This window comes from Heptranchias perlo, chromosome 43 (genome assembly GCF_035084215.1).
Source record: "Heptranchias perlo isolate sHepPer1 chromosome 43, sHepPer1.hap1, whole genome shotgun sequence".
In the NCBI taxonomy this organism is placed as follows: Eukaryota; Metazoa; Chordata; class Chondrichthyes; order Hexanchiformes; family Hexanchidae; genus Heptranchias; species Heptranchias perlo.
In genome coordinates, this window is record NC_090367.1 from 6,451,115 (window position 1) to 6,478,870 (window position 27,756).

Here is a 27,756-nt window from a genome sequence, read left to right on the forward strand (position 1 = left end):
AAGTACTCTTGAAGTGTAGTCACTGTTGTAATGTAGGAAGCGCAGCAGCCAATTTGCACACAGCAAGATCCCACAAACTGCAATGTGATAATGACCAGATAACCTGTTTTTATAATGATGTTGGTTGAGGGATAAATATTGGCCAGGACACCGGGGTGATCTCCCTTGCTCTTCTTCAAATGGTGTCGTGGGATCTTTTACATTCGCCTGAGCAGGTAGACCGGGCCACGTTGAACGTCTCATCTGAAAGATGGAGATCCATCTGCCATGATGTACATCACATTCACACCACGCAGCACCTTCTGCCTCACGTTTTAAGCCAACCTACAGTGTTCTTGTCCAATATGGATGAAAATTTAATTAAAGTATGAGATTTAATTGAGTGTACGTGTGATTTCCTGAAATTCTTGCCGGGAATCCGCTATGCTCTCATTTTCCCCCAATAAAGAGGTGCTGAGGGTCAGGTAGATTCTGGACTGAGAGGAAGTCACTTGGGTGAAGAGGAAGTAGCAGCTATTTCCATTTCAGCATATAGAAAGGTGAACTTTACCTTTGGATTTTTTGGGATTTGAATGCAGCCGTGTAAAAATTTAGGCCTGAAATTTCCTCTGCATTTGCACCCAGATGCATCCGGAATCTGGGCAGAAACAAATTACATGGTTTAAAAGATCACAGAATTTTGGGTGTAAGTGAGTTATACGCTTAACTACAATATGCTCAAGTGTCCTCGATCTTTTACATCCGCCTATCAAACCCTCCGTCCAAACAAATCTCCGCCCACAAAACTGGCAATGCTCCCGACCCTCAAAAGTGAGTATCGTCCAATTGGGCTTGTTCGAGAGGTTTCTCAACATTGTGACCAGATTCTCAGGTGCAGCAGGAAACAAAGTAAACTTTCTTGTCTTTTAATTGCAACTTTTTGAGCTTTTAAAAAAATTTATCCTCACCTGAGACCTATTTGTTCTAATGCATTTTTATGGCACAAGTATAAGTCACATTAAAAATTGAAAAGCTCCCCAGTTTCATTTTATTAAACTTGCTGTACCTGATGTGCATGAATGATGGATAAATGCGTTGAAATTTAATTTTAAGACTCAAAGAAGAAATATCCTGGGTTCAGCCTTTACTTGAGCTGGATTGTTTATGCTGATTTATGTCCATTTACGGCCACTTTAAGTTCTGGCATATTCTAATGAGATTGGGAGGATACTTGGGTATAACTTTACTTTGGCAAAATGGGCGCATTTCCGGGTCTAACTTCCGGGTTGTGCTCAAGGAGGAAACCCTAGGCCTTAGTGAGAGTCATACAGCGAATATACTCGTACAATGGGCTGATGAAAAGATGAGTATGTGGTAATGGGCTGGTAAGAGAGGTTACTGATTGTAATAGGTTCATGAGAGGATTTACATTACCATACAATACTTAACCCATACTACCTTTGTACGGCCACATCTAGAAAGACCAATTTTCGTCCCCTCACTGGTTGGGGAATGTTAAGGCCTTGCAGGAAGGTCCATTGGAGGGCCACTAGAATGAAACCTAGTCTTAGGGCTCTGAGATGCCAGGATAAGTTCAGCTAACTGGGGCTTTTTTTTTACTGGCGAAATGTAGGCTTTGAGAGTTATGGTTGAAATCTTTAATTGATAAAGGGAATTGGGTATATAGGTTATTTGAGCTAGATAGGGAGGAACAACTGGAGTATCAGTACAAAATGCAAAATCATAGAGTTAGGTTAAATGCTGGGAAATACTTCTTTTTGTAGAGTCAGCAGCCTCTGGAATAGGTTACCCAAATGTGTGACAAGTATAGAGTCCCTACGGCCTTCAGAAGGAAGCTGGGTGGGTTCCTTCAAGTCGAAGACTTAGAGAAGGTAGATGGGGTTTGTTGTGACTAGTGATATTAATTACTTTACTCTCCTGTAGATTGCTTGATTGCTTTTGGCGAACGAAAAGGATTTTCCCACAATTTGTTTTTCTAAATTGCCCTAAGATTTTTTTTCTCTATGTTTTTGCCATCCCTAGGGGATTATGTGACTGGGGAGGAGGGAGTGGGGTGGGGTTATGTAGGCTGCATTATGTCTGGATGGAAGGGGCTGGATGGACCAATTAATCTTTTCTTGTATATTTGTAAATTGGCAATGGGCTAGTGCGGTGTTAAAATGTGGTAATGGGCTGGTAGAGGAATTGGAGTATGATGATGGGCTGGTAAGCCCCATTTAAATGTGGGAATGGGCAAGTGAGAAGGGTTACAATTTGGCAATGGGCTATTGAGGATTTAGAATACGGTAATGAGCTAGTGAGAGGGGCTAGAGTGTGGCAATACATTAATGAGAGGGATTATTTTGTGGTAATGGGTTGGTAGGAGAGGTGTTTAGAGTTTGATATTGGACCGCACAGTGAGGTAAGAGTGTTTCAATAGATTGGCAAGGTAATAGAATGCTGATGCACCTGTTTTATGTTATATCTATTAGGTAGCATCCTCTTTCTCTGAAATAGCATTGAAGACTGCAGATATTGTGCATCTTCCGAAAATATGAACTGACACAGGTCCTGAGAGCCATAAATCACTAACTGTAGAACGTGAGTGTGTTGATGAGAGTCTCGCACTTACATTGTGCTGATAGTCAGAGGGAGCAGATGGGTTTATAAATCAGCCAACAGCTATTATACTCAATCCTCTGAGGAGATGGCTGTAATACCCCAGTAACCAGGATGATGCATCCACTGCTTGCTCAATCGTTAACCCTTTCAGAGCTGATTTGGCTTCTATATCCTTAACCCATTTAGTGCTGAGGCAACATTTCCATCCCAGGCAATGGAAATAAAACTGATAGAAAACGTCTATTTAATGCAGAACCACAGACACAGCAGTGTAAGTCAATTCAAACCAGCACCACCAAAAACAGATTTCGTGGCCACTCACCCAGTTGCTGTTTGTGGGTTCTTGATTTGTGCAAAATGGCTGCTGAGATTCCTTACAAAGCAAAAGTCACTTTACCTCAGGTTACTTCGGGACATTTCTGAGAGATGTAATAAAGTACTATTTAAAAGCAAGTCTTGCAAGTTTTTTTTTTAATGGCAAGATTGAAATCAGTTCTGAGATTGGCTAGCACCATGAGGTAGTACCATCTGTACTAGCATTACCAATTTTTACCAAATCCAAAACTGGGCAGATGGGGGACTGGATGAAAATTCATTGAAAACTTAGTAACTAGTACTAGCCACATAACAAGACGCAGATGTAAATGGAAAAGTTGGATTTCTCACAACCTCAGTATACATTAAAACGCATCCCAACCAATGAACTTTTTAAGTGTCGTCACTATAGGAAACGCAGCAGCCAATTTGCACACAGCAAGGTCCCACAAACAGCAATGAGATAAATGACCACATAATCTTTTTGGTGATATTGATTGAAGGATTAATATTGGCCAGGAAACCAAGAACTCCCCTATTCTTCTTCGTTGGGATCTTTTACATCCACCCGGGAGGACAGATAGAGCTTTTCGGTTTAACATCTCATCCGAAAGATGGCACTAATGACGGTGCAGTACTTCCTCAGTATTGCACTGAAGTGTTGGCCTAGATTGTGTGCACAAGTTTCCGGAGCAGGGCTTCAAACCCACAACTTTCTGACTCAGGCGAGAGGGCTATGACTGAACCATGATTGACACTTAAAAGTCTGACTTTTCGGAGGTAATTGCACAAGACTGCCAGTGCCAGTGTGAAGCCTTGCTAATGTAAGTATAGCTGAGAGATGGGGCTATAACACCATAGTCCTGTTTCTCCATGCCAGCAGTAAAGCCGCACAAAATTACCTCTTTAGTGTTTTTGTTTACATATCAGAAATTGTCAGGTGTTTGACTCAAAAAAACAACAATTTGGCCCAAATTTAGATTGGTAACATCTTCAAAAGGTACAATCACTGAGACTATCACATTCAAGCCTTACTTCGATGACAGAGACCTACTGAAGTGTTCTAACAGTCACTAGACGTCTCTTCAGTGAGAGCTGTCGAGTACATCGGCCCTTCAGTGAATTCAGCGAGTATGTCAATCTCCTACTTATGGTAGCAAATGTACCCGTTGCTCAGCGAATCTTGGTACCTATATTTGTGACTTAGGGTTGTCACTGTACATATCTGCCCTTCAGTGATGTCAGTGAGCGTTATCACTTCTTCAGTGATGTCAGTCAGTATATCAGTCCCTCAGTGGTGTCACTTGAGTATATTTGTGATCAAGGGAAAGAAGGCCAATCCTAATGGTCTTGTGGGAGAATCACGCAGTTTGTGAGGAAGATGCATCTATTACTGCTAGATTGAAGAACAGGTAGTCCACTGCCTGTAAGAAGATCTCAAGAAGGTAGGTCATTTCCATGGAGGGAGGCAGTAGAAATAATGTAAAATGAAATGAGCTAGTTATATTGTGAGAATTGAAAAGGTCAGCTGCAAGGTGTTTTTGTCTGTTTATGACCTGCTGAGACTGATCTCCGTGCAGGTCTCCACCAGCAATTCTTAGAGAAGTGATCTGCTGTGGTGAACATTTAAAACGACCGCAAGGCCTTTGCCATCTACTTTTCAGTCATGTACCCAGCATTGTGGGGGCACCTTCACCACACAGACTGCAGTAGTTCAAGAAGAAGGCCGACCACCACACTTTCTCAAGGACAAATAGGAACGGGCAATAAATGCCGGCTTTGCCTTCGATGCCCACGTCCCGAGAATGAAGTAAAGAAAATCAGATATCTTTAACCGAGGCGTAATTCTGTAAGCAAAATACCAGCAAATGGCACTGTACTAATTCAGCTATAGTACCAAGGCGCAGCATGCAGCCTGTGTTATAGAAACGCTCGTCACCTTTCATTACTGGAAAACCAACGATCTGGATAAAGGTCACCAGGAAAGCAATGGCCTGGCCCAGACTATGAAAGGATGGCTGTGGTGAGAACCACAAACAACCTGGTCAAAGGGAATTCAAGAACTACAGTGGTGTGGACGACGTGAGCAGCAGATTTGAAGCTTTGTGTGTGGGAAAGTAAGCAACTACCTTTTGGTAACAATTAGAACCATCAATATAGCTGCACGGAAATGGCTGGAACAAATTAGTGACACATTGTGAATGAATGAAGCAGTAGGCTTTGAGATGCTAGTGGAATGAGGAAGGGGGATTACTGGGTGTAAACATAGTCTGCTCTTATCCCGCTTATATAAACTCACCAAGCTATCCTACAGCTAGCTTGCCAGTGTCAGAGCACCTAGTTCTAACTCTCTCAGGATCAGAACTGTCTTTCTAAAGCTTATGTGTTACAATATGAAGATTTTCCTGTTTGCTTTTTCTCATTTTAACTCTACAAGAATCCCTGGTGGACAGCATTCCAACTGTATTGCCCCAACAAGGCTCAGCTTTTTTTTATCTGAGAAATCTAGGTGAAGGGTCAAGGTTGAAAACAGAAGAGTAGGTGGTGAGATTAATTAAGAAATAAAAACACAACATGCTGGAAATACACCCGAGATCTGTCAGCATCAGCAAAGAGAACAGGCAGATTAACGACTTTGGGTATAGATCATTGTTAGAACTAGAAACTGTAGGTCCTTTATAGGACTGAACAAAATGAAGAGCTATGGGGAGTACGAGTAATAGTCAAAAATCAGATATGCTTACCATTATCACAATGAGGCAGTTAATGGGTTTAATAGTCTGTGAACATTTTTTTTAAAGTAGGAAAAAGGCAAAAGAAAAGTGCTGAACGATATACAAAGATCACCTCAGTCAGGCAGAGAAAAAGCTTTAGAAAGACAAAAGGGGAATAAAAACTGCTAAGTAAGGCAGTGAAAAGGCAATAGAAAGAAAAGAAATTGAGAAATTGGTGATGTGAAGTAAAAGACCAATTATAAGAATGAAACAGGAGTAGATGAGGAGACGAGAGACACTGGCAATCATTTCAGGGCACTGAAAGAATCTTGTAGGACTTAGTAGTATCTATGAGAAGTAGTGGTGGTACTATCCTGGACGATTCAAGTAAATCTGTTAACTGCAAACCAATCAGTCTTTGCTTTAAAGGTCTTCTGTTGCCCCAGGTTGGAAACTCCCACGATCTCTTCAGCACCAGTAAGAATTAAAAGAATGGTACACAGCTTCAGAGAAATGGTGAAATACAGTAGCATTCATAATGGGATCAATTTGCTCTGAGCTTCTGAATTAGCGAATGCTTCAGTTCTACGTTCAAATATAATTTGAGTTAGGTTCAAAGTAAGGAGCATTAACCTTTGTTCAGCATTCCTCGTAGTAAACAGGCGCATTGCATTTAAAGGTACTGTCATTTTGTTTGCTTGTTAAGCAAATATTGATGGGAAATGTGCAGATTTAGTTGATTCATCCATGCTATTAATTGCACATAATTTCTATACAACTGTATGCTCCCAGCAAGCAGAAAGCAACATCAGTTGCCCCATCCAGGATTCAGTTTCCTGTTGCATCACAAAGGTCACAAATGCCCACTTTAGCCATTTGTGTGGATTCATCAAGTTCAGCAAGAGAGGTGATGCCAACGTTTCTAGTTATATGGCATTCACTGAGGATAAGGCCTTTGGTTTGCAGATGACACAAAACTCGGGAATGTAGTGAACAATATGGAGGATAGTAACAGACTTCAGGAGGACACAGATAGACTGGTGAAATGGGCAGATGAAATTTAACGCGGAGAAGTGTGAAGTGATACATTTCGGTAGGAAGAATGAGGAAAGGTAATATAAACTAAATGGTACAATTTTAAAGGGGGTGCAGGAACAGAGAAACCTGGGGTGTAAATACACAAATCTTTGAAGGTGGCAGGACAAGTTGAGAAGGCAGTTAAAAAAACATATGGGATCCTTGGCTTTATTAATAGAGCCATAGAGTACAAAAGCAAGGAAGTTATGCTAAACCTTTACAAAATGCTGGTTAGGCCTCAGCTGGAGCATTGTGTTCAATTCTAGGCCCCACACTTTAGGAAGGATATCAAGGCCTTAGAGAGGTTGCAGAATAGATTTACCAGAATGGTACCAGGGATGAGGGACTTCAGTTATGTGGAGAGACTGGAGAATCTGGGGTTGTTCTCCATAGAGCAGAGAAGGTTAAGAGGAGATTTGAAGGAAGTGTTCAAAATCATGAACGGTTTTGAGAGAGTAAATAAGGAGAAACTGTTTCCAATGGCAGAAGGGTCGGTAACTAGAGATTTAAGGTGATTGGCAAAAGAACGCGAGGCGACATGGGGAAACATTTTTTTACGCAGCAAGTTGTTGTGATCTGGAACTCATTGCTTGAAAGGGCAGTGGAAGCAGATTCAGTAGCAATTTTGAAAAGGGAATTGGATAAATGCAGGAAAAAAAAATACAGGGCTATGGGGAAAGAGCAGGGGAGTGGGACCAATTGGATAGCTCTCTCAAAGAGCCAGCACAGGCACGATGAGCCGAATGGCCTTCTTCTGTGCTGTAACATACTACGATACTATGGTTGCACTCGTATCACCATTTGTGCACCTAGAGCCAGTGACCCTGATCTATTAAATGTATAGATATTATAGGATCACCAGCAAAAAAGATATGCAATTGAATGCTTTTTTTCTGGGGAGTGCTGACAACATACATTTCTTGAGGGAATCAACAGTTCTCCAACTGCTTGAGCAGGAAGATTGAATGCTAGGTTGGTTCTTGGGAGAAAAGGGATGAACATTCCAAATGGCTCTATTGATGACACCAGGCGGAACCCAAGCCCATTCAAGAAAGGGCTGGAAAGACCTTTGACTTGTTATAGGGGTGTTTGCAATGATTGGATTACTGTCATGGTGCCTTGCAGTAGAATCAGGAGTGAGTTAGCATTATAAATTGCAACGGGTCGCATGCTGCACATTACTGGCATCAAAAGAGACATCCACACCTTTGCTGAAGTGAAGCTTCAACAAACCAGGCCCCAAGAAGAGGATGAGGGGAACATGAGATATCTGCAGCACACATGCCTGTGCCTGAAGTGGTACATGTGTGATGGGTATTCAATGATTTGTATTACTTGAGCCGGAACACAGCCATTTCTTCAATCAGAAGGGCTGAATGTAGAACTTTCGAAATACCTTTTAAAGTTGACCTGTTTATTTTGCACAAGACAAAGTGGTTCTCTTTTTTTTTTGCATCATTATGTACAAAACAATGCTTTTGGAATTTGAGTTAGAAATGTAAGGACTGCAATTTTTTTGAGTGTTGAGCATTTGCTTTTATTAATTCAAGAGTGCACGTCTGCAGTGTGTTTATTTTGAAGCACCATGTACTGCTCCTAAGTGATGCCCCACTGGAAAGAAGAGGTGTAACAAATTCCTCAGAGGTCTCCTGAGGACCTGCTGGAAGTCCACCTTTACATGTTACAGAACCAGATGATCCTGCCAGAAATTGCTTTTCCCATTTCAGGTGTAGGAACCTGTATGCTTTGGGATTCTTGTCCTGTCACTTGCCCAAAGGCAGCTGCTGGCAAGGGACAGTCGTGACTTGAGAACCATCTGCTTGTATCTATGTTTTTGTACACATGCCGCCGCTGAAGGCCAAGTCCTGACGATAGCTGCAAAGCACAGGATGTTGAACTGATGCGAGGTCCCCTGAATACATCCATGATGACTGTCCCAATTGTGTTTCCAAGCATGGTGAAATCAGCCTTTACCATGTCTTGGACAGTACAACTCAATGTCTCTATATCATCACAAAACTGTTCCTGAGAGATGCTGTAACTCACTGCCAGCTTGTCTGTAATTTCCACTGCTGGTGGTCGAAGATCTATTATCTGTAGAAAAAAAGTATACATAATGTGCTACTCCTTGAGTCATGGGTGTCTATGCTGCTGTAACACTGTATGTTGCTATAATTGTGTGTATGAAAACATCTCCTCCCTGCCCTCTGATGGTTCAGTTGGAAAACAACTGATGTGGAACTGAGTGACACAAACAAGGAGGATCCCAGTTGTTGGCCTGTGTTAAATAAGGTAAGTTCAACCAGAGGTGCTACATTTTGCATTAGTGCGTCCTGTTGGTGAAAGAAAGTATCTACTGGGAGAGAGAAAGAGGCGGGGGGGGGGGGGGGGGGGAGTCTGAGAGCACCAATCATTATGATGTACTGCTGATAATTCAGTCAATTTTTGCAATAAAATATTTAATTATCCAGTAATTTAAATTAAGCAACTTAAATGACACAGCAAAGTGGGAATTTAGTGCTGGAAAAAATTGTATTATCAGGTAATTTTAATTAAGCGACTTTGAAGTAAGAGGACTAAACTGTTTACAGTGATGCTAATGGAAAGGGTACATGTAGGGGTGCCACTGAGCATAAGATCGGACTCAGCTGCGATGCCCCTCCAATGTCGAATAGACTGTTGACACATAGGGTTAAATTTTAACCCCACGAACGGGTGGTTTGGGAGTGGTGGGAAGGTAAAAATTGTAAAAAAAAAGTAAAACCTGCCAACTTCCGATTTTAATAATGGAGTCTACGGGCCTCCATTTTAAAAAGTTTTTTATTTTTAATTCTTGGGGGCCGGGATTCCCGGGTCTTCTGCTTCACACCAGGTAAGAGGAGGCGAAAAGGCCCGGATCAACAGGTAAGTGCCTTTGTTGCACTGCTTGTGGGCCAGGAGGAGCAGGAGTGTTTCCTCCAGGCCCAACAAGCTTACCTGTTGCACTGTCCCACACACGTGATCGACTGACCCCCTCCCCCCCAGCCCCCACCAATCTAAGACTTACTCGCTCCCTGGCTGCTCTCCCGTCCGACTGACGGCCAGCCTGTCAATCTGGCTGGCTGTCGGGCAGGAAACAGACAGAAAAAAAAAATCAAAAGACGTCCTTATGTCAAAATCGTAAGGACGTCCGGGAAACCCATACTTCCGGGTTTCATGTCAGGAATTTCCCCTCCCCCCGCCCTCTTCCCAGCTCCCCATTAAAATTTACCCCGTAGTCTAGGCTTGCAGATGAAGAATGGTCATTTAGGCACTGGAACGTGACTAGTTCCCCTGGAACCATATTCCAGTATGAATCAGCATTTTCAGGAGAAAAGAAGGAAAAATTGGAGGGGAAATATATCAAGTGAGGAAAGGGAGTATTACTCTGGTTTCTGTAAGGTGACTTTGCAGTTGGTGATTGTACATTACTCAGGCTGTATAATGGGACACAGCTAACACATTAGTAATGTTAAATTAATCTCTAGTATTTAATTAATCTTTTAAAGTTTAACCCCAGTTATTTTAACAGTCAGTGTTTCTGAATGTTATAAATATTGATTAGCAGATTCCAGTAAAATACAGAAATAATATAGAGGTTACTGCTTCCAAAAAAGGTTGTACTTTATCCATGATAATCACACGATGAGTGCTTGGGAAAAGGAAGAAACAAAGAACTTGCATTTGATTCAGTGCAGGACTGAGGGAGTACTGCAGTGTTGGAGGTGATGTCTTTCAGATGAGACTTTAAACCGAGGCCCTGTCTGTTTAAGTGGGAGTTCTCTAAGTGTTCTGACCAACATTTATCCCTCAACCAACACAACCAAAATAGATTACCTGATCATTTATCTCATTGCTGTTTGTGGGACCTTGCTGTGCGCAAATTGGCTGCTGTGTTTCCCTACGTTACAACAGTGACTACAATTCAAAAAGTACTTCACTGGCTGCGTAAGTTATTTATTTTTTTCTTTCTTCTATGGTGCCTTATCACGCTTCACAACCAATGAATTAATTATTGAAGTAGAGTCACTGATGGTGTACAGACAAATGTGGTAATCCATTTGTACACAGCAAGGTTCCACAAACAGCAAATGAGAAAAATTATCAGTTAATCTGTTTAAATGGTGTTGGTTGAGGGATTAATGTTGGAGAACTCATTGCTCTTCATCCAATAATGCTGTAGGATATTTTATGTTACCTACTCAGGCAAATGGGGCCTTGGTTCAATGTTTAATCTAAAAGATGACAAAAGAAAAAAAATCTTGCTTTTTATAGCGCTTTTCACAACCTCAGGACGTCCAAAAGCACTTCACAACCAATGAAGTATTTTTGAAGTGTAGTCACTGTTGTGAGGAAACAGGGCAGCCAATTTGCAAGGTCCCACAAGGAGCAAACTGCCCTCCGCCGCCCTAATTGTTGAGTGATAATAGGTGTATTGCAGTAAGGTCATTGGTGTCAAATATAAATGGATTTTAAAATCCACCTGGGCTGTGATAGTGATTTTTAAATTTGATTTGCTTTAATGTACTTGCATGGGCAATGCAAAATTACTGTCCAACACGCACATTATGCTTTGTCGCTATCAGACAAAAAGAGTATAAAAGTCTGATTATAGTAATTCCTCTGGTTTGCAGCGAATTTTAAAAATAGCTAGTGCATTCTGTAATAGCAGAACAGAATAATTTGCAACGCTTAATGATGTAACCGAGTCCAGAATATTTTCCAGTTCAGTACAAAGTGAACTCAAAGCTTCCGTATAGATAAGCAATCACTCTTAGTCCTCTGGTTAAAATCTTATTTGGTTGCCCTACCCTGCCCTGCACTCAGTCTCTATGTGGCTGACCCCGTCCTTTGTTATTTGTCACTTCTCACAGTGACAGTAATTCCAGACTCCTATCTCTTATATCCCTCAATTATTTCTTTCACCAAAATACTACCCCGCTCCCTCTTGACACTGTCCACCTTCCCCATCTCCCTGTATAAAGCAGTTAATTCTAAACTGTTGGTACATCTTTTGCCTTCTGAATTTAAGTCCATGTCTGTTAGTTACAGAATCTCAAAGAGCCACACATCAACCAAGAAGAGCCATATGCAGCTTGTGAGGCACTATTTGGGTATCCCTGTTCTAAGGGGCATAGATAAGCTGAACCCAAATAAACTGTTTGACATAACCACAAATTCTGTGACTAGCAGACATGGACTTAAATTCAGAAGACAAAAGATGAACCAACAGTTTAGAATTAACAGGGAGATAGGGAAGGTGGACAGTAACGGAAAATTCAAGAGGGAGCTGGATAGTATTTTGGTGAAAGGAGTAATTGAGGGATATAAGAGATAGGAGTCTGGAATTACTTATACTGTTACAATGCACACATTTAACACCTCATTTTTGCATGCTGCGATATTACTTTGGGCTGGCAGTGGCTTGTCAGCACCACAGCCTTGAAGCATGCATTCCCCTTATAGAGCTTGTTAATGCCAGTAAAATTGGTGCTGAACTCGAAGCTTTCCTGTATTCCAAGGCTCACAATTTGTACATGCGGTGAGTTCCTAACTCCTACACCAATTTGGCATTGCAGAAGAGGCTGTAGACTCCTTGGCTGCACTGAGAGCTGAGTTGCAACCTAGAATGTTTTTGTGTTGCATTCATTGCTTCACTGCAGCCGGATGAGGAGGACCAACTAGAACAGAAAAAGGCTGCCTGTGGCACACAAGATTCTGCCGGTATGCAACACACCAAGACTACTGTCCCAGGCACAGCTCCCTGAGAATGACTGAAAAGCAGTGGCTTTGGAGGCTGCGGTTGAGCAGAGAACATATGACGGATCCGTGCCATCACCTCAATGAAGGCTTCCAGATATGATCAACCCTCCATGCCAGTGGTACCAGCTACCTTGTTCCTCGATTTACATGGTTTGGCCTCCTTCCAGGATAGCGTTGCTGACATCTGCAATGTCAGCCAGTTCACTGTCCATAGATGTATCCAGGAGGTCAAACTACACTATTGAGCAGGAGTAACAATATCCTTTTGCTGCTGAACAGCAACACCAGCAAGACAGAGTAGCACAGTTCTACCGTTCTGCTGACTTTCCAAGAGTCCAGAGAGCCGTTGATTGGGTTGATTTTACCATTCTGGTTCTGCACAATGCTATGCCTTATGTAAAGAAAGACTTGCAATTGCACAGCGCCTTTCACGACCTCAGCACGTCCCAAAGTGCTTTACAACCATTGAAGTACTTTTGAAGTTTAGTCACCGTTGTAACGTTGGGAAATGCAGCAGCCAATTTGTGCATAGGAAGATCCCACAAACAGCAATTAAATAAATGACCAGATCATCTGTTTTAGGCATTGGTTGAGGAATAACTATTGGCTACGACACAGGGAGAACTCCCCTAATCTTCTTTGAATAGTGGCAGTAGAATCATTTTTCGCCCACCTGCGAGGGCAGACTGGGACTCGGTTTAACATCTCATCCAAAAGATGGCACCTCCTTCAGTACTGCACCGGGAGAGTCAGCCGAGATTATGTGCTCAAGTCTCTGGAGTGGGACTTGAACCCACAACCTTCTGACTCAGAGGCGAGAGAGAGTGCCAACACTGAGTCATGAACTCATGAACTCATAAACTGTAAGGGCATTTATTCCATCAGTGTGCAGCTGCTGAATGACCGCCAGCACAGAATAATGCAGGTGAATGTCTTTTTCTGCACCACCAATGACTTAATTTTAAGGCAACCATTAATTTGAAGGGGGGAGGAAGGTGGAAAGATGGTGCCTTAGGAGACCAGAGAGGCCACTCTGCAGCCATGACCCATGACATCTTTGTGCCGACCACAGATTAAAGCATGATACAGGTAATCAAAAGGCTCTTGCTGCAACCAGAATCATTATCAAGCATACCACTGGGATTTTGAAGCAACATTTAAGATGTATTAACAGATCATGGGTCAGTTTATAGTACAGCCCATTGGTCTCAAAGATAATCATTGTCTGTTGCATTACTTTACTTTGTGCTTGTGGCTTATTTGTGGCACATAACACCTAACCTCCTACTTCTCCTCAGTGATTCTATATCGGAAGGAATAAGTGTGCTGCTGGCAGCTTGCTGGGATTATGGTAGTTCTAGACATCCACATGGTATGCATGCCGATGACCCTGCATCTACTTCAGCCATGTCTGGTGCTGTATGGCTGCCAAGATTTGCATGCCATCTGACACATCTATTGTCAATTGCACAGAGATACTTAATGGACTGGATGTGGCATTGTCCAGAGTCAGCAGCCTGATCCATGACTGCTATATACAAGCTCCTGCTGCTGGTCACTCTTTGAATATGTTCAACAATCAGAGTAGAAATTTTGGTCTGTGAATCGCTGCCTCAAAGTTGTCTCAGATTGAATGTGTACCCATGTGAAATGCTGATATGACAATTATACATGACCTGAACATTATAGTACTAGCCATGAGCTCTGCGAAGCCTCAAAGAAGGAAAGAACTTGCATTTATATAGCACCTTTTACTACCTCAGGACGTCCCAAAGCGCTTTACAGCCAATGAAGTACTTTTTGAAGTGTAGTCACTGTTGTAATGTAGGAAACACAACAGCCAATTTGCACACAGCAAGGCCCCAAAAACAGCAATGAGATAATGACCTGATAATCTGATTTAGTGATGTTGGCCGAAGGATAAATATTGGCCATGACACCAGGGAGAACCCCGCTGCTCGTCTTTGAATAGTGTCATGTAATCTTTTATGCTCACCTGGGAGGGTAGATAGGGACTCAGTTTAACGTCTTATCCAAAAGACGGCACCTCCGACAGTGCAGCACTCTCTCAGTACTGCACTGGAGTGTCAATCGAGATTTTGTGCTCAAGTCTCTGGAGTGAGACTTTAACCCATGACCTTCTAACTCGGGCGAGTGCGCTACACAACACGTCTATCTTAATAGATGCTGGTGAATCTGCTGCGTGTATTTCCAGAATTTGCTGTTTTATTTCCATTTCTAGCATTGGAAGATTTCTTTTTGTCTCTACTGGCTGGTGGTGCTTGCACTAGATTTTCCTCAACTTCTGGAGCAATATTTCCTTGTTGTGCTTGAGGTTTGATCCAGGACAGACATGTGTACAGACCAGAAGTTTTCTTTATCCTCACATAGGCAATACTATTGTGGATTCGGGCAATGTACTCAGCTTTTTGTTGATCGTACAGTCCTCCTGTTGAACTTCAATGATATTTTGGTATTTTTGTTCTTTGGATGGAGGTGATGCTGGGAAGGCCGCATTTGTTACCTTTCCCTAGTTGCCCTGAGAAGTGGTGGCTTCTTGATCTGCTGCCATTGAGGTTGCTGGACAAACAGCAGTTGGGATTTGGTAAGGAGCTATCCAAGAGTTTCGGTGTGCTCTAGGCTCTGATGATCCAAACATTACCTGACTACTGTTTGACGCAGCTACAAAGAAGAGGCATGTCAATACCAGACAGAAAGCAGAGGAAGACAATGAGTTAAACAACAATCACTAAATAATAAAGTGTGCCTCACTATTCATGTTATGGGCTGAATTCACTTTGCTGACCAGCAAATTTTTGAAGCTGGTCAGTATTTATGTTTAGAACATAAGAAATAGGAGCAGGAGTAGGCCAATCGGCTCCTCGAGCCTGCTCCGCCATTCAATAAAATCATGGCTGATCTGATCCTAACCTCAAATCTAAATCAGTGTTGGAAGGGAGTTCTCTCCCACTCTGTATGTCTTTCCCTCCCACTTTTTGTAGACTGTCTTGTGTTCTAACTGGAAGCTCTGTATGCTAGGGAATTGGTCAGTTGAGCTCCCAACCAATCCTGCTATCTCGACTCAGAAACCTCCCACACAATGGCTACAGGGCCTCTTCAGCTGAGACACCATGCAGTGCCCTGTGAGGAGAGGTCATCCAAATATTATACCCAATTTCCTCTCTGGAATGTGTTAACAAATCTCATTGTCAACCCACAAGAGATACCATTTCCCTGGCTACTTCATCTGGATTTCATCTATATTCCCAGAAGCAGGGTATGTTGTAAAGATTTGTTCTCTAATGGAGATTACCTCTCACAGCACTCCCTGCTGAGAGGTCTGTGTACACAGTGTTGTACCCAGAGAATCCAAACACTTACAACTGTCTCACACCGCATCAGATAACGGTCACTGACTTATTGCAAATTAAAGTTTTAACAAGAGAAAAGCTGCACAGGCCATCAGTATCGTGTAATATTAATTGGAGTGCATTGGTTTTCTTTCTCCCTAATTTTCTCCCCATCTCTCCCGCAGGCACTGAGTCACGCTGGATACACTGGCACTGAGGAGTCTACCAGTACATTATCCAAGTGGCCAATTTTTAAGTGTGAATCTAGTCAGTGACATCTAAGCTTTCCACAGTGATCCATCAGATTTTGGCATGGCAGTTGGGTGGGAAACGTGGCTGGGTTCTGTTTTCCACCATCATTGTCAGCAGCCATTTTTGGGCTGGTGCATTCAATTGAGGTGGTAATAAAGTGGTGACGTTATGTGTCCCGTTTTCCATTATTACCATTGCATTCATGCTTATTTATAATCATGTCAGTGTAAAACTACCACCTAGGGTTGCCAGCCGCTACTCTGAAGGCGAAGTAAGTTTAAAGAGACAAGCTTATACCTTATTGCTGTGTCATTTCTTTTTTAAGAACATAAGATAAGAACATAAGAAATAGGAGCAGGAGCCTGCTCCGCCATTCAATCAGATCATGGCTGATCTTCGACCTCAACTCCACTTTCCTGCCCAATCCCTTGATTCCCCTAGAGTCCAAAAATCTATCTCATCCTTGATCACAGTCAATGACGCAACATTCACGGCCTTTTGGGGTAAAGAATTCCAAAGATTCATAACCCTCTGAGTGAAGAAATTCCTCCTCATCTCAGTCTTAAATGGCCAACCCCTTATCCTGAGACTATCCCCCTAGTTCTAGACTCTCCAGCCAGGGGAAACAACCTCTCAGCATCTACCCTGTCAAGCCCCCTTTGAATCTTGTATGTTTCAATGAGATCACCTCTCATTCTTCTAAACTCCAGAGAGTGTAGGCCTATTCTACTCAATCTCTCCTCAAAGGACAACCCTCTCATCCCAGGAATCAATTTAGTGAACCTTCGTTGCACCCTTCTAAGGAAAGTATATCCTTCCTTAGGTAAGGAGACCAAAACTGTACACAGTACTCCAGGTCAAGTCTCACCAAAGCCCTGTATAATTGTAGTAAGACTTCCTTACTCTTGTACTCCAACCCCCTTGCAATAAAGGCCAACATGCCATTTACCTTCCTAATTGCTTGCTGTACCTGCATGCCAACTTTTTGTGTTTCTTGTACAAGGACACCCAAATCTCTCTGAACACTAACATTTAATAGTTTCTCACCATTTAAAAAATATTCTGTTTTACTATTCTTCCTACCAAAGTGAATAACCTCACATTTCCCCACATTATACTCCATCTGTCACCTTCTTGCCTACTCACTTAATCTGTCTATATCTCTTTGCAGACTCTTTGTGTCCTCCTCACAGCTTACTTTCCCACCCAGCTTTGAATCGTCAGCAAACTCTCGATATTGCCACTTGCTTAGTCATCTAATTTGTTTCATTAGCTGCGCAGCTGCCATTTACCCCTACCTCCTTTAGACAGGGCACAATGGGGTGCCCCATTGGGAATTCCCTTCTATCTGTGCTTCTTAGAAGAAAATGAGCAATGGAAGGAGGTCAGGCTAGTAAGGCCGCTTAGGAAGGGCATGCCACCCACCAGGTGGTACCCCCACACTGGAGTATACATGTGGATACATTCCTAGCTAGGTGTCAGCTGTGGCTTAGTTGGTAGCACTCTTGCCTCTGAGTCAGAAGATTGTGGGTTCAAGTCCCACTCCAGGGACTTGAGCACAAAAATCTAGGCTGACACTCAGTGCCAGTACTGAGGGAGTGCTGCACTGTCAGAGATCCATCTTTCAGATGAGACGTTAAACTGAGGCCCTGTCTGCCCCCTCAGGTGGACGTAAAAGATCCCATGTCACTATCTTGAAGAAGAGCAGGAGAGTTCTCTCCGGTGCCCTGGGCCAATACTTATCCCTCAAACAACACCACTAAAAAAAATGATCTGGTCATTATCACATTGCTGATTGTGGGATCTTGCTGTGCACAAATTGGCTGCTGCATTTCCTACAACAGTGACTATACTTCAAAAGTACTTCATTGGCTGGAATATGCTTTGGGACATCCTGAGGTCATGAAAGGCGCTATATAAATGCAGGTCCTTCTTTCTTTTTAACTGTGTTTGAGCAGCAGTGCTTGTAGAGGATTCATTTTACAAATTAAGCTGTCACAGAGTTATGTCACATGCTGCAAGCAGACCGGCAGCAACACTCTGCCAGGGGCCGTTGGGGGGGTCACAGCCGCTCTTAACGTATGCCACTGAATCAGGCGAGTCCACCACTGGCACATCTGTAGCATAAAGCTAAACAAGCTATGCACAGAGGCATTGTTGCAAGTCATTGATGCCGTGTTCTCTGGAGCTAACAACTTCATCAGCTTCCCCACGGACAACTGACATCAACGTGATGGGGCACTGCAATTCAGCAGAGTGGGAGAATCCCAAGGAATCATGCATTGCAACGTGGCAATACAACCTTCTTTCTTCAATGGTTATATGTATGTCAACAGGAAGGGATAGCACTCTCGCCGTGTACAGCTTGTTTGCCACCAGCAGCACACCATCATATGAGTGAATGCTCACTTCTCTGGAAGCTGCCACGATGCCTTTATTTTCCAACAGGACACTGTGCCACCACAAATCTCTGGGTGGATCCTCGGAGACTAAAGCTATCTTCAACAGGGATGTTGATGACACTCTTTCTCAGAGTTACAATTAAACAGCAGTACAACAAGGTCTATTAATCCACAAGAGTCATTGTAGAGAGCCCACTGTACAGCAGGTTGAAAGGACCCTTCAAATGCTTCGATCAATCTAGGGGCACTCTTCAGTATATTCCAGTGAGGATCATGGTGGTGTGCTGCACGCTGCATTTCACCTTACAAAGTGGCCTCCTCGTGTAGGCTGTAGAGCAAGGGCAACAACGCGTGCTAGGGCACGGTAGCTGCAACTTGAATTGGGCGCAGAGGACAATCCTTTGGCTGGCTGCGAGAAACATTTGTGTTACTCTGATACTGGAGACCCTCCCTTGACCACTGCAACTCTCTCAAAATCATTCCTACGTCTTTCCCCTTTCCAACAAACATATGCCATCATTCCAAAGACACTTCTTTTGTGTGCATGAACTCACTCAGCTCACATCCATATCACCTGATTCAAACCATTTCGAAACCCTGAGAAGGACAATGTCTGCAAGCATATCAACCATAATTTTAATAGAAACCCATACTGCCTGAGTGCATAGTTTTTTTTACTACTGCTTTTCCCTTGTTGCCAGTGTGTGATTAGTGACTTCTTAAACTAAGCCTCATGCCTCTCCTACGTGCTACGAGAATGGTAGGAATGCATGAATTGGCTGGCTGTTGCATTCTTTTAGGAGCCTTTTGGGTCTGAGGTGGCTCCTGTGTCATGGCAGCCATGTTCAGAGATGGACATGCTCCAGGCAGCATCTCACATGCAGCTGCATGGACTACCTTGCCCTGTGCCTTTTCAATCATCTGTGCAGATATTGTAAATGCTGGCAGGAGGGTCCATGCATACTGCCATCCTGAGAGAATGCAATATAATGTGTGCCACCTTACTGCAATGTTGCTAATGTTGGGCACTGTCTCCACATTGCCACTGATCTGCAGAAAAGCAGACCTAATGGTAGCCATGAGATCAGTGAAGCCCTGCAACCCAGTCCCAATTATTTGGAGGCCAGAAGAGACATTCCTGTCCAATCCGGTACTCCAGGCCTCTCTGGCAGCAGTCTGACCATCTATGGAAGAAGGACAGACTGCCTTGAGAGTCTTTGTAGGAAAATCCCAGCTGCTTCGTACAGTGCGTTTCTTGGAAGCTGTGGCTGGCTCCTCGTACCCTGGTAAGTTCATTCAACTTTTTATGGCACTGAGTGGCCATGCGTGGGGTGGTTGAATTGGCACTGATTACCCTTGCCATCTCCTGCCACTGTTGCTGTGTTGCTTTCCTTGCGGGCCTGCATTGCTCTGTTCCCAAGGTTCATGAGAAAGTACTTCTACACCTTTATTGGTGAAACCGGGGGCTTTGGGCCCTCCTGCATCTCACAGTCATTATTGAAGTTGTGCGTGTGAAAACAATTCTGTGAATTGGGTCCTTAAAGCCTCCAGCAGCATGCTAGAACCTGCCGCCAAATGGCAAAGTCTAGTGCCTGCCGTTCCAAATGCCAGGAGGTCAACATCATTATGTTAATTGGGCTGACCCTGGAAACGCAGCAACACATCCTACTTCTTGTTGAGCAGGCACAAATTGCTCTCTGATATTTTTCAACTTGGAATTTTGACCGGTAAATCTTAGACCTGAGTGGCAGCTAATTCTAATCCTAATCCTATCTTAATCCATTTCCACCTTCGCAAGGGGCAAGTTAGTAATCAGGAGCGACAACCCTCGCAAATTGTCCCCTCTGTAATCCATGGCATTAAAGGCCAATTCTAGTGCCTCAGCTGTTGCCCAGGCTAAGATCAGCTAATTCAGCACAAAGTGGGAATTGAATGTAGAGCCATCAGGTGTTTGTCTCGATACCAACCAGGCTGTGCCTTTACCCAGTAAGCGACTGAGGAGGCTATTGGAGTGAAATACAAATTCCATGAATGTAGAAATCACAACCTGAAGGGACTGCGCTTATTTTCAGTGGCGTGGCGAAAAAGTGATTCTGCAACCTGATCCAATTGTATCTGAACTCACTCCACTAACATTGCAGGATGTATCTGGAGAGCAGTGAACTCATGATTCTGGCTGTGGACAGTTTCCCAATTTAGGGGAAGGCCTGTGAAGTTCAGCATTATAAAAACTGCAAAGATTCTGCCTTTCTTTCTCTTCGATAAAGTCACTGATCCTTTGCTCCCAGTAGCAAGTAGCACTCAAAAGGAGTGCGGGTTGGAAATCGTTACAACACCCCAAGTACAGATTCTTCAGCCCACGCTCCCTTTGAGTGTGGCCCCCCACTAGATGTGCAGGGTTGATGGTTACTCTTCCATATCTTACCCCATTTATGTTACAGCACTACCTCTGGAGGCAGAGGACACCCTGCACAAAATAGTTTCATTCCTTGCCTCAGATGGAAAAGTATCTCTTTTCATTACCTCGTCCCATGGCCAGAACAAGAGGGCAACACTGCTCACACTGGCCATTTATGCCACCATCCATGATAACTTGTACTGGAGGCAGCGAACAGATGACTTTGTAAGGAGGGGCTCGATTTTCGGACGTCCGAGCCAGCGGGTTTGTGGCGGGCGGGCTCCGAAAATCGGGGATTCCCGGGGCGGGTCCGGAGCCCGGCTCCAGCCGGCCCACTTCCGGGTTCCCCAGTGATGCGCTTAGATGCGCGTGCAGCCCCTGCATGTGGGTCTCCGGCTGGCAATTAAAGCCGGCGGGATCCCACTTAAGGCAATTAATGTGATAGTTCAGGTCGTTAGCAGACCTGATTTGTAGGGTATTTTAGGAGGGGCGGGATTTTCATCTCAACTGAGCGTGTTTCCCCTACTGTGGCAGCTGCAATGGTCAATTTGACAGGTGTGGGGGGTGGGGGAAGAGACCCTCACTCATTGCAGGAAGCCACTCTGTCACTTTGGACAAAATTTGGCCTCTACCACCCTCCTCCTAACAATAAAATTCACCAACTTGGAACCTCAACCCCAGTGTGCAGACACATTTACCTACCTTGCGGACCCTCTCAAACGTACATCTTCCGGGATGGGGGCCGCCATAGCTGCAGTCATGACCTCCTTGGAGGACGAACAGCCTCACCGGCCACGACGTCCACCTCTGACACGTGGAGCTCCACAACACAGTGCTGTGATACATCCACCTGTACAGCAGGAGGGAGGGCAACGGCAGAGAGAAATGTGTCGCAGAAGGCACTACCCTCGCCACAGGGTCTACAGACCGAGGAACAGCAGTGCACATGGAGGCTCAGAGTCACTCGACATGTAGTCGTGAACATCTGCAGCCTCCTTCATGCCGAGCTGCTCCCAGCTGGCCCGAGCACCATTTTCTTACCTGTCGTTGTCAAAGTCACCACTGCCCTCAACAACTTCTCCTCCACATCCTTCCAGCTTGCCACTGGGGACATCACCGATGTCTCTCAGTCATCTGCACAAAAGAGCCCTGCAAATACACCTACACCCAATCTGCAGTGACACAATGGGTGGCATCAGTTGTGGGTCGTCACGGTGATCCTCAGGAAAGGGCATTATTGCACAAACCAGACAAGATTTGCAAAGACGTGGCAGTAGTGGTGACAATATATGTAATGTGAGTTGATCAGAAATCAAATATAAGTAAAAACCATGACAAACCCTCAAACACCCTTGTGCATCCCCTTCATGCTCACGACACGTTTGCCTTAAGCTTCCTACTACACATACGTGATGCATGCCCTGTGGCTGCAGCACAGGTAGTGGCAGGTTGGGTGAGGCTGACCATGAAAGAGATGCATGAGAGGGTGAGTATAAGACAGAGCCATGAGATTGTATGGGGATAGGGTTGAGTGGTAGTGGTGGGATGAGTACTGGCGAGGTGAGTAAGTGAAGGTAAGATGAGGATGAGCTTTGATTGAGTGTGAGGAGTGATGTGATAGAGTAGTGTTGGCAGTGCAGGAGGAGATGTGGGGTGGGGGCGGTGATGTGGCAGACGGAGTGTAGGGGAACGAGTAAGTGTACTCACTTCGGCTGACCTACTTAGATCATCGAAGCGCCTCCTGCACTGTATGCAGGTGCGTGATATGTTGGTGGTGCTGGTGACCTCCTCTGCCACCTCGAGCCAGGCCTTCGTGGTGGCAGAGGCAGGCCACTTCCTCCCGTCCACCAGGGAGAAGATCTCTGTCCTCCCCCCTCCTCCTCACCCCATCCAGTAGGACCTGGAGTGAGGCATCATTAAACCTGGGAGCAGTCTTCCCCCTGGGCTGCTCCATGCTGTAATTTTGGCTCCTTTCTGCAGCATCAGTCAGTGGAGGACTGCCCCTTTAAATAGGGCTCCTCCAGCTGACAGCCTATGATGCGGGTGCACAGTCCGCCCGCTGCGCAGCTTTCCAGCGCGAAACCCGGAAGCCAAGGTAAGTGGCTTCAATTAGGCTGCGATCGTGTGCGGAGCCCCCCGAATTCACTGGGCGTGTTACCCACGCGCCCAGTCGACCCCCCGCTGCCAATCCGCCTCGCTCCTAATATCGAGCTCGAGGTGTCTGTTGCCTCCGGGGGGGGGCCACGTATACCACCATGTTTGTATACTGGAGCGGCCTCTGCCAAGGGCAGGATAGTAATGGGTTAGGGACGACTTTACTAAACGACTGCCTTGCAATTTATGATTTTTCAGAGTTACTTTAGGGAAAAATGTGCTGAATCCACAGGCTGAGGTAATGAAATAGCAAAAAGAAAAAAAAACCTGAAATAAAAATGGAAAATACCCAAAATGCACTGCAGGTCTGTCAACGCATTGAAAGGTAAGAGGTTAATGTTTCAACTCAAGATGCTTTGACTGACAAAGAATCTCTGTCCGAAATGTTAACCTGTCCTATCTCTTTCTAGGTGCTGACAGGCCTGCAGTGCATTCACAGCACTTTCTGTATTACTACAGACAATGTGTAGAGTGGAAAAAAGGTGGAGAATTAGCAGTTCTTTTGTCTACCCAGCTTCTCCCAAGGCACAACGTGAACTCCTGGGGAATGCTCCGCTTTCTTTGATGTGCTGTAGTTCCATTACGAATATAGGTCATTGGTTTCTGAGGTAGTGCAGTTCAATCTGCTCACGGATCTCAGCTGTCCTCTTATTTAACTCCAATTAAATGGAATCTGTACTTGTAGTGAGCAGCTTATGCTGAGAGTGATAGACAGTAACAGTCATCAAATAGTTCCTCAGATTATAAACTGCGCCTACACTTATCTCCATAGCACAGCACTCGCAATAACCACCACACCTTGCAATTTCTGTCTAAGAAATAGTCACCAGCCAAAGGGGGAATTTGCAATCCAGCATTCCCCCTCTCTTTGACGAGAAGCAAGAAAGGACATGTGTTTATACGGAAGTGGCAGTGGCGCATTGGGAGTGAAAGCGAGATAACGGGGGTTAAATTGGGCCGCATACCGCTCATTGTGTAGGCGCTAAGCCGACTCCTAAGCCCCGAAAATGGCACACTTTTGGCGTGATGTGCGCAGGACGCCACCTTGGTAAAGGTGGCTGCCCTCGGGCGCACCTAACCAGCACCGGCAGCATGTAAAGTAGGAAGATTATGACGTTAATCAGCGTGCAATGCTGATTTGAAGCAGCAGGTGCCATTTTCAAAATCCCCGCTCCAGCCAACTCACTGTTTTAACCTCCCACAAGTAAACAGGAGTTAAAGGGCATGAAGCACACCCCCCCACCCAATCAGTGCTACTTAAATAGATCATGCAGGAGTTAGAGGCTAGTTACTGGATTAGTTATTCTGGCTGCTGGTACAATTGTAGGTGTTTGTGGAAGTTTCCTATACTTGGAGAAAGTTGCAATATTCTATAGGGAGTGGTCTGGGCTGTCTTGCAGTACCGTTAGTGGCATTTAAAATAGTGTGCTTAACAACGTTGCTTCCAGACATGGGTGGCCTGCTAGGGCTTCCTCTGGGAATTGAATATGACTGGGAGCATACAGAGAGGCCACGCTGCTAGAAGAGGGAGGAGGAGGAGGAGGAGGAGGAGGAGGAAGTGCAGTAGGAAGTGGAGGAAGAGACAGGGAGGCAACAAGGTAGACAGGCCCTGTCTGCCAGGGCTCTGCATGATCAGATTATGAATGAGTGATACCAGTAACCTCAAGGACATCTCCCATTCACCAACAGTCCCACACTTATTACTTTTCTGCTCCCACATGACCATCAAATCACCCTCCTTATGATTACACATTGCTTCCTCCCTCAGCTCATCGCAGAAATGAAAGCCAATAGCAAATGCAAATCCAAATCCAAATTTATCAATTAACATATGCAATAAAGCAAACAAAATGAGACTATTCATCCTTGTGCATTCCCTTAGTGCCTGCCGTTCGTGTGCCTTTACCTTTCCTAGTGCTCCTACGAGGTGTATCCCCAGCGGCTGGAGCATGGGTGGTGGAAGGCTGCTGACCTTCAATGGAGGAAAGTGCAGATGGTCTTGGAGGACGACCTCGAGCAGCTCTGGGACGGGAGGGCCTGGCTTCAGACTGCACCATCTCAGCCTGGGCTGCAGCAGTTTGGCCTGGCTGGCTGACAGGCAATGGCAAGGGCACAGGCGGAGTGGCAGGGGCAGGAGCAGGAATGCTGTCATCCTGAGAGAGATGATGTGGAGATGCCGGTGATGGACTGGGGTGGACAAATGTAAGGAATCTTACAACACCAGGTTATAGTCCAACAAATTTATTTTAAAATCACAAGCTTTCGGAGATTATCCCCTTCGTCAGGTGAATGAGTGAAAAGGTTCTCAAATCGCATATCTTATACTAGGCTGGGACAGCATCACACCAATCAAAAGGTGTCGTTGTTGTTCAAACAGGCCAGTCACGGAGAACAGCACGTCCCAGTACACTGGATATACATTGTGTCAATTACACAGACAGACAGAAAGAAACCCAAATGGCAGAGAGAGAGAATATTAAAAACATAACTTTTTTTCCCCCTTTTTGCTGTTGGGGTTACGTGTAGCGTGACATGAACCCAAGATCCCGGTTGAGGCCGTCCTCATGGGTGCAGAACTTGGCTATCAACTTCTGCTCAACGATTTTGCGTTGTCGTGTGTCTCGAAGGCGGCCTTGGAGAACGCTTACCCGAAGATCGGTGGCTGAATGTCCTTGACTGCTAAAGTGTTCCCCGACTGGGAGGGAACCCTCCTGTCTGGTGATTGTTGCGCGGTGTCCGTTCATCCGTTGTCGCAGTGTCTGCATGAGAGAGGACAGCAGGTTCGTCTCCCATGGGGCCACTGCCACTCTCCCAGGGCAGCTCCTCATCAATCCTGGTGATCTGTTGGAGAGCAGATTTCTGGAGTGCTGTGACGCCCTGGAAGTCCCGTTCCAGTGGTACCCAGAGCCACGATAGCAGCAATCTGAGCCTGTAATGCAGCAGTCTGAATGAAGCATGCAGACCTTGGATGGCAGCTGTTTGTGCTGCAATGGAAGCTGAGACATCGGTCATCAGACGTTGCATCATGGTGAGTTCCACAGGTGTGCTGATGGAGGTGACCGCCTGTTCCATGTTGGACAGGATGGGCTCCAAGCTCTGCGCAAAGCCCTGTGCCAAGTTGGAGCCGGACTCCTCCATGCCCCTTGACATTGTGCACAGGCTTTCTGGCAGGTTTTCCAGCGCACCAAGCATTTGGTTGTGTACGCCCATCAGCCGTCTTCTGTAGCCTGACCCATTGAAGTCATCGTCTGACTCCTCGGCAGCAGAACTAGTGAGCAACCTCGTCCTCCAGCGAACTAGCACCTGCGGTATCCATTCCTTCCGTCCTGGCTCCTGCGCACTTGTGCCCCGTGTCTCACCACGTGCAGATCCCTCCTGTATCCTAGCCTCTAAAGTACCCGCAGTGTCAGTTTCTGGGCTGGTGGCTGTGAGTGTAAGATCGAGTGATGGTGTCTCTTCATCATCGCTCTTTGTCCTCCTCTGATGGTGCCGGTTCCAGTTTTGGGTATCTGAAATGACAAAGGGACACGGGTTGAGTTGTGGTGAGGGGAGAGGAGAAAGTAAGAGGTGCGTGCTGACACCACCTACAGCACGTGAGTTAGAAAAGATTGTGGGCTGAGGGAGAAGTGGGAAGCGAGAAGGAGGATTAGGTATGCAGAGACCCTCATCATCGATCCCTTCAGCACCTCCATTGGCCACGGCCACAGCAACGGACCACCCAATGATCGCCAGCACGGAATCCTCCATGGGGGTGAGGACATGTAGGCGCATCATCCTCCCCCCAGGTCTTTCCTGCTGCCTAGTGTTATGCGCCACCTTCTCCTGCAAGAGGGAAGTGTGTCAGTGAGTATCCTGCAAGATGTTTGGATGATGTGGATGTCATGGCTGAATAACTGCCGGTGTGAGTGACCTGTGAGTTGTGGGTGTCCGGCTTGCAAGAGTGGTAACGTGTGAGGCTGAGATGAAGCATCTCAGTTGCGTACTGATTGAAAGAGTTTGTTGGCAGGCAGGTGACGGTGGGGGGGTGTAGTGCGTGGAGCAGTGGATGAGGCTAGTGCTGCAGTTGGTAGGATATGTCACGTGACGGTTGAACGTACTCACCGTGACCACTCATGTCAAATCCGTGTGCGTGGATTGATGCTCCTGGCATTGACCTCGTGAGCCACAGCCTCCAACTGTCCCTTGAAGATGTGTCTGGAGGGCCTCCTGCCCCCCTGTGGATATTGGATGGCCCTCCGTCTGTCCACCTCTTCCACCAAAGCCTCCAATACACTGTCTGAGAACCTTGGTGCACGCACTCTCGCCAGAGCAGCCATTCCTCGATATCTCCTAGCCCAGGAATCACTTTACACCACTTCCTGCAGCCACAGAGCATCTCCCCTTTAAGAGGTGCAGGCTGCCTTTAAGTAGTGCTAGCCTCTCCCACTATCGGGGTCCCCTACCAAGTAGACCAGCAGGCAGCACGAATGTTACTGACGATCTTGCTCAGAAACCCCTGGATGCCTTCGGAGATCAAATAGAATGCTGTCACGGCACAACCCAAGGCCTGCCAGAACCTTGAGGATAGGAGTGGTGTGTTGCCTCTTGCCTAGCTTTGCCCTGCAACTGAGCTACCGTTGGCAACAGATGAAGAGGATTATCCACCACGAGGAGGAAGCTGATGAAGTGGAGGATGCAGCAACAATGGGAGGACTGCCACGTCAGTCTGTAGC

At 45.3% G+C, this 27,756-nt stretch overlaps 1 protein-coding gene across 17 annotated transcripts in view; it reads left to right on the forward strand.

The window, feature by feature from the left end:
* The window catches only part of LOC137306476 (neurexin-2-like), a 1,403,359-nt gene that overhangs the window by 194,206 nt on the left and 1,181,397 nt on the right, over positions 1 to 27,756 (forward strand). For 7 of the 17 annotated variants that reach the window (XM_067975722.1, XM_067975719.1, XM_067975730.1 and 4 more), the window contains exon 4: positions 17,584 to 17,605. The exons of 8 other annotated variants lie outside the window; for them this stretch is intronic. In XM_067975722.1, coding sequence (XP_067831823.1) covers positions 17,584 to 17,605 — 22 coding nt within the window. Of the gene's footprint in view, positions 1 to 1,342; positions 1,365 to 4,439; positions 4,452 to 17,583; positions 17,606 to 27,756 lie in introns of all 17 variants that reach the window. 2 more of the 17 variants (XM_067975727.1, XM_067975723.1) reach the window with 2 other exon arrangements.